Source organism: Symphodus melops, assembly GCF_947650265.1.
Source record: "Symphodus melops genome assembly, chromosome: 18".
Taxonomy (NCBI): domain Eukaryota; kingdom Metazoa; phylum Chordata; class Actinopteri; order Labriformes; family Labridae; genus Symphodus; species Symphodus melops.
In genome coordinates this window covers 3,200,504-3,207,790 of record NC_136708.1, presented here as the reverse complement: position 1 = coordinate 3,207,790, position 7,287 = coordinate 3,200,504, and the positions used below count along the sequence as shown (strand labels likewise).

At 40.5% G+C, this 7,287-nt stretch overlaps 1 protein-coding gene across 1 annotated transcript; it reads right to left on the bottom strand.

The window, feature by feature from the left end:
- Positions 1-1,384: 1,384 nt before the first annotated feature.
- LOC306839988 (putative tyrosine carboxypeptidase MATCAP2) lies at positions 1,385-6,380 on the bottom strand (the record flags this gene model as incomplete). The annotated part of the gene is given in 8 exon segments (XM_079368962.1): positions 1,385-1,444; positions 1,507-1,526; positions 1,529-1,567; positions 1,570-1,612; positions 1,614-1,625; positions 1,627-1,650; positions 4,087-4,754; positions 6,063-6,380. Coding segments are annotated over 8 exon segments (891 nt in total). The 5' UTR covers positions 6,088-6,380.
- Between the last annotated feature and the right edge of the window lie 907 nt (positions 6,381-7,287).

The window sequence follows — 7,287 nt, the reverse complement described above, 5'->3', positions numbered from 1 at the left end:
TGTTCCTAAAACTGAGATGATTTCACAGGTTATGAATCGGTTTCTTCAAGAAGTTAAGGACACAGCTGCTGATGTTCTCATTGGGCAAACGCTAAACAAATGGACGTTCGTCAGCAGTGCTAGAAAGACGAGGACAGAGACGTGTCTGGCAGTGAATCCATGTCATCATCAGAGAAGTGTTCCAAAGACATGTTTGTAAAGATGTGTAAATATCAGTTTATTGAACGTTATCGACAAAGCTGACACTTCAAAAATATTCTGCGCACACTGCTTCCTGTCCTACGCAGTAAAGAGGACACACACTGTGCCTGATTGGTTCTGGTCCAATCTTCGATACAAACTCTCGTCTGACGACCAGTTAGACTCTCGGACTCATGATCAATATTTTACAGCTTCTGGTGGAGTCAGACGATATTCAGATGACTGATATCTGATATCAAGGCCAGGGCTCCCTCTTCCATGTTCAGGTCACTGCCTCCAGTCAAGAGTCAAGAGCTGAACTCTCCCTCTGAAGACTCTTTATCCACTGAGCTTTACAGAAATACGTTTTTTTTAACCCAATCAAGCTGCTGGTTTCTGGCTTTAAATTCTGATGTCTTTTGTTCACAGCTGCTTTCTTCCTGTTACAACCGTAGCTGGCTCAAACATGATTGGTTCAGACTACGTTAACGTTTTCACTTTATTCACATACCTGTTCACCTTTTCCTTTAAAACTATTTTCAACTTTTTTGTTTAAAGAGAAATGGTCGAGCCTTTTTAAGGGCACGATGTAATGGCAGTGAAAGTAAACAGCAGGCCAGACACTTCTTCTTGTGAATGTGTTGAATCAGGACTGTCAGCGTTTTTCACATGTGAAGATTGATTTTATGTCTCAATCTGCATTCAACGTCTTCCAACATGTCAGAGGAAACTCTCACATCCCTGTGGCTGTTACACTCTTTATCATGGGTGTGACTCTAAAACTGATGATGTTTAACTTTGCAGAAAACAATCTTCCATCATTTGTCTTAGGTCAACATAACGCTTCACTTTGTCTCAACCAATTAGGACTTTTTCCAAGCGTGCACCTCGGTGTGTCTGTGTGTGTGTGTGTGTGTCTCTGTGTGTGTGTGTGACGTAATGTGTTCAGTGAACATGAATAACTTGGTGATGTAATATGAAGTTGTGTATGGTTACATAAACACAGCTCAGCAAAGGAAAGTTGCAGGATGACTTGGGTGAAGTGGTTGCTTTTTGCAGGCTCGTCTTTTTCCCCGGAGCTCGTTCACTTTGATGCCTCGCTGCCTGCGGCTCGTTACCATGATATTCAGATCCACAGTGACACAGACTGTAGAGTGCAGCCATAGAGAATACTTAGCTCCAAATTACAGCCTTTAAAGCCTTTCTACTGTACGTGAAATGCTCGAGGGTGGATGCCCAGGGACTGAGTTCCGTTTGACTCAAACTGTGAATAAATATGTGAGTGTGCAATTTAAAAAGCACTGCCAAGGTTTCCTGTCTTCTCACCTCCCCCATGCAGCCCTCTTCTCCATGTACTTCTTGACGTTGTGCCAGATGCGACTCTTGTGAGGAGGTTGCCCCCGGTGATCTGTTCAAAATTCTCATAGTTGCCCGTATCGTTGCAGGGGCCAGCTCCATGATGTGCACTGCCTGCAAGAGACGTGAAGTTTATTACGTAAAAGCAGCTTGTGAATACGACCGTCTTTGACACAGAGTACTGAAGCTCCTAATTACTGACAAGTGTGAACTGCTTGTGAATCGCTAAAGTCAAGTCCAGTAGTCAAGAAACACACACAGTCAGACATGAGAGAGACAGTAAACAAACCAAACTAAGGTGTCCCAAAGGTCTGGACTCGGTTTTGGTGTGGGGTCAAATCCTGCTTTTGAACAGCCAACCAGAAGAGGGCAGAAAGCAACATCACAAGTAGCTTTTTTTCTTTAAAGAAAGGGCTCGACTTTGTTCTACCTCGGACAAATAATAACGTTTTTCCTTTTGATACTGCAGGGTTCGGTTCTGTTTTTCGTTTTTGGAGAGGAAACAATGTCAGCTGCTTTGGTTACAAAATGAAATGTCGCAGCATTGACAGTCTGGGAACATTTGGACAAATGAAAGAGGCGTTGCCAGCCAAGGCTAGGAGCACATCTGGCTATTTATCAACTCGCTGTCCAATCCGGCTGCTGCTCACATCAGCAAATGATGAGCAGCATCAACAGAGACGGAGCTGACTGGTGATTGGACAGGAAGTGAGAGTTGGCAAAAACAGCACTGAAAGTAACAGGCACAAACACCTGAGCGCTGCTGTCATGGAATATCTGGTTGATGAGATGATTCTGTTTAGTCTTTATGTACAGCATTGAAATTTAAATTAATTAAAAAATTTGATAAACAAACAAAAAAGGAACCCAGGCCTTTTTATGTAAACCATTTTTCTCATCTTCTGAGATTTTAAATGGATTTATGTATTTTTTTTAATGTATTTTGGGGGGTTAATCAGTCACTCCCTGCTAAGTGCTAATGCTAACGCCAGTCTCACAGAGGACTGGAGTCGATCCTGAAATATGCACTAATTAAAAAATACACTTTGAATCATGAATTCAGAATCGTTATAACACCCGAGCTAATGTTGTTCCACATCCTGATGATGATCTGTTCTCATGGTTTGACACCAACCATCACATAGTGACCCTCGCTTCAAAAGGTTCATCTGTAGTAAACATAGATGACACCAGAATGTTAGACTCTGATATGATCCCTGTCAAACTGAAACTACATCGTTGATACCTGTTTGCAGAACTATAATTACTGAACATTACAAAAAAAAACCTGCACACTGTCTAAAGTGCATAAAGTCATTGACAACCAATTTTTGCAATTTAGTCATGTGATCTCTGGTAGGGGTTAAAAAAATATGGCTGAATAAGATCTGTAGGTTTTTTTTAAGCGTTGTTACTTTTTGATAAAAGGTAACAAAGCATCTCTGCGTTTTTCAGGTGAGCATTAGCAAAGGTACGGGGTTGAACTCTCCCTCAGCAAAAAACAGATGTGCAGAAGCAAGGCAGTGAAATCTTCATGTTGTTTAGTTGCATTTACTGAATAGTTTGAATGTAACTTTACTTGAAATGAACTCATTTAAAGGCCTTGGTCCTGTGAGACATTCCTTATACTGTCCACCTTTAAAACGTGTCAAAGTAGGGCAGAGTCCACAACAAAAACAAGCACAAAGTGCAGTGTCATCTTACTGTGTTTCCTGTTATATGTGCTCACTCTTTCCATGTCGTGTTCTCAGAGGACTTGAGTTACTGCAGAGCCTGAAACAGAACGCCTGACAACTCTTTTCATGTTCACTAGAAACACATCCGATCACCTGATTACATTTCCACTGTGAGGTGTGACTCAACTCAAATTCTGTCTCATTCTTTCTCCAAATGATGTTAAAGCAGTCTAAATAAAAGCTACGGCATGTGTTCACTGACGACTTCTTTGTCCTCTTTCTCTCAGACAAAGACTCAGCCTGCCTCAGCTCTGACCGGCCCTGACACTAAACACCTTTGGCAGTAAGTCTCTGCGATCACAATGTCCAGCCAGAAGCTGCTATGTCGAGGTCTCCTGATCTCAGATCAGCCAGCTCAGCACCAACCTCGTGCACCAGGGATGATGTTGGAGATGTGATGAACGACCTGTCACTGCCTCTGGGACAAAGACTGCATTTAATTAGTCTATTTTTATTTGCGACATGCAAGCAAGTGGTGAGTTGTTTTGTGCGTTTTTACCTTATTCAAGCACTTCTACAACTTTCAGGACGACACAGAGAGCAAACTATCGACTGAATATAAAAACTTGCCTCTTCATTTCTACAGTGAAGCCAACAAAGTGTTTCTAACAGGCAGCAAGATGCAACTCCACTTGTTTTCAGAATAGAGGCGTGGCAATGTATATTCACTCTTCTGTATGGCTTCATAAAAAAAATGAAGATGATGATGGCCAAACATGACACTTCAAAAGAGCGATCAGTGAAGTAAGGAGCTGGGTCCACGTCTGATATTAAATGAACCAAACCAAAAGAAGAACCAGTTTCATGTACAAACCTGCGTCAGGAAGCGGTCTGAGGCGTTGTTGTGGCGCTCCAGGACGAGGGGAGGGGCGGGGTTACTGTAGTCAAACTGTGGATTGTAGTTGAAGTCAGACTTAAAAAACTTGGCCTTCTCTTTCTCGACGTTGGTAGGCTTTATGGCTGAAAGGATGCAGAGCTTCTTGGCATTTTCCACCTCACGCACGACCGCTGCTTTTTGCAAAACGGGAAGTTTAGTGCGAGGGGAGTTGGCGATCTTCCTGAGCTGTGGGGCCGTCCGGGGGGTCAGGCCCAGGCTGCTGCCCACCACTGTGATGTTTCTTGCTGGTTTAGGGAGATTGGAGTTGCTGCCTGAGAGGACACGATTAGTCTGTGCAGGTTTTCCCCCACCTTCTGGAGAACGCATCTTTTTAGGAGCCATGCCAGGACGGTTTCTTTTACTAAATGTGGCGCCGCATCTTACTGATGTTTTTGGCCTCCTGTAGAGGGACTGCTTTGGACTCTTTTTCTCCTCTTTGTCAGCATGCAGCAGGATGTTGTAGCTCCTGGAGCCAGTGCTGAAAAGATCTTTCAGTGCACCTGATGAAATCTTCTCCAGGTACACTTGGCTTGGACTCAGCGGCTTGTCAGAAGAGTTTAAAATGTACTTCTTGGACATTTCTACTTCTGGCCAACGAAGTCTTTCTAAAAGAAGAAGGGAGAGGTGAAACCAGTGAGAAAAAAGACAGTGACTCGGCTGGCAGGTGCTGCTAACTTTAGAATCCGCTTTTCATGCAGACCTTTTATAGAAAGCTTGATAGACTAATCCTCTTTCAAGGCAGGATAAAATTAGATGTTTTCGTTTTCTATGAATTTGTTTTCATGACTTTGAAAACAAACTTGTGACTATGTGTTTCAGCTTTTTTCCCCCCCTCAATCAAAATCCTCTGATATGACTCTCTTCTGACTCATCTTTGGCTGCCATTACATCAGCAGTTCATGACTTTGCATCATTCACTTTCCTGCATCAGTATCCTATCCTGCTTTCACATGATGATTCTCATCATTTCCACGGAGGCAGGCAGTACATGACAGCATGGAGTCAGAGAGCAGGGCTCTGTGAGGTCCAGTAAGGTGACCTGAAGCATCATCATGGTGCAAGCAGACAGGAGCACTGAGCTGGAAACCGTGCAAACACACACAGCACAGCACAAACTAATGATGCATCACATAAAGGGGGAAAACACAAAACTGTGACTTGTTATGTGCTCAGCCACCAACTCAAAAACTGTTATCTAACACATCAGATGGATATCTCATAATTGACTTTCATCTGAAGCAATAGCCTCGGACTGATTCACGCTGTATAGAAGCTGAGAGGCGCAAAGCAAATTCTAATTTTTGTATATCAACTTCCCTGCCTCGCTGTACGTAAAAAGTAACAGGAAGGTTGTTAAGGTAAAGTCTCATGATTTGATGGTCTAAAGATGTTTGAAATGATCATGCAGAATAAAGTTTTAAATATGACAACTAAAGACACAATTTATGCTATCAATATGCCTGAAAATAAGACGCTTATTAACTGTGAATGTGTGTACAAAGTGTGCTAAGGAGAAGATTTATGACAGAAACTCCATTCTGACTGAGCTTGAAAATAATGAAGCTGCACATCAAGATAATAATATCTTAATATCAGTCATCATCATTCATCCATAAATATAATGAACATTATATAAAAATATATATTTTATATATGCTACAGAACAAACGAAGAATAGTTATCCATCGTTGTTTCCCTTGTGTTAATATTAAGGTTAAATAATGGAAAACGAAAGCCCATGTTTAACATTAACAGAGTTCTACCTTTAAGTCAGCCACTACTTAGAATAAGCGATGATTACTTTGAGTGATTCCTTTAAGTAAATGATTATTACTATTGTTTAGGTAGGCTATTAACATCAAGTCGCAAGTGTTTATTCCTAAGGCAGAAATAAAAGAGAAATGCAACCTTACCTGTGACTTTTATAGACTCCAGCATCCTCTGTTCAGGTCTTTGTAAATCTAAATTAACCTCAGAGGACTAACTGCCAATTGAACGGTAACCTTTTATCTAAATCAGCCGGCCAGTGACGTCTGAAAAGAAACGACACAGCGAGAAACATTTATCGAGTAGGTGAAGAAAGACGCGGGAATGATTGTTGAAGCTATTTCATGGCTAACAGATGAGCTGCTATGAACCGAGCCGCCTACACGGAGGAGTACGGTCTAAAACTGCCAAGAAGGAGCCGAGTTGGCTGTGCGGGACTGGCTCTGAGCTGTTGCCATGGTTTCGTTGATAACTACGCAACAGACTTAGGCGCTCATGGGAAACGTAGTCTTTCTGAGAATAGATCGTTTTATCTAAATAGCTCAGAGAATCAAACAATAATGTCTTTTCTTCCAACAGGATTTATTAGCGCATTTAACGTTCAAACTCAAGTGTCTTTTTTTGACTTGTATCTTTTATCTGACGCCATTTTTGTAGTCCAATAAACCCATTTATATATACTGTAGTTCAATTTGAATTAACTACGTATCTATAATATGAACTAAGAATAGACTTTAAGCAAATATTTTCCTGCGGCTATTAAAATTAACATACTCATAATAGCTAAATATACAACTTAATATTGTAAACTGCAATGCAACTATAGGCACTCATTAAGTCTATGTAAAATATTAGTTTATAACTAAATAAAACTATAGTGATTTGCTTTGTTTGTTTATTTGTCAACATAGAAATTGAACTGTACTCTTGTACTTAATTGGTTTTATTAATCTAAATGTATCATATCAATTGGTTTTGACTTTTTTATTAATCTAACGTTTTATTTATGTGTATACATTACAAACTAATTAATCCCATTTTACTATTTTGTGTACATTATTTTGACATTCATTTATTATTATTATTTTTATTTTTTCGCCATTTTTAACACTCAAACTGACCCTCTTTGAATTTCGTAGACTACCTGCAAAGAAATTGATCCGAAAGAAAAGCTTTTTATTTACCTTCTCGGGCAGTACTTTGATGTACTTTATCTTAGCAGTTTTACAACATGTAATGCTGTCTGCTGTGCTAGACCTGCCTCAGACACATCTGTACTGTTATTCCTTAAATGCAGCTCGGATTAACCCCTTTCTGAAAATTCACAAATCATCTTTGTTTAAAGAGGTAAACATTAAGAAAATCATAAGC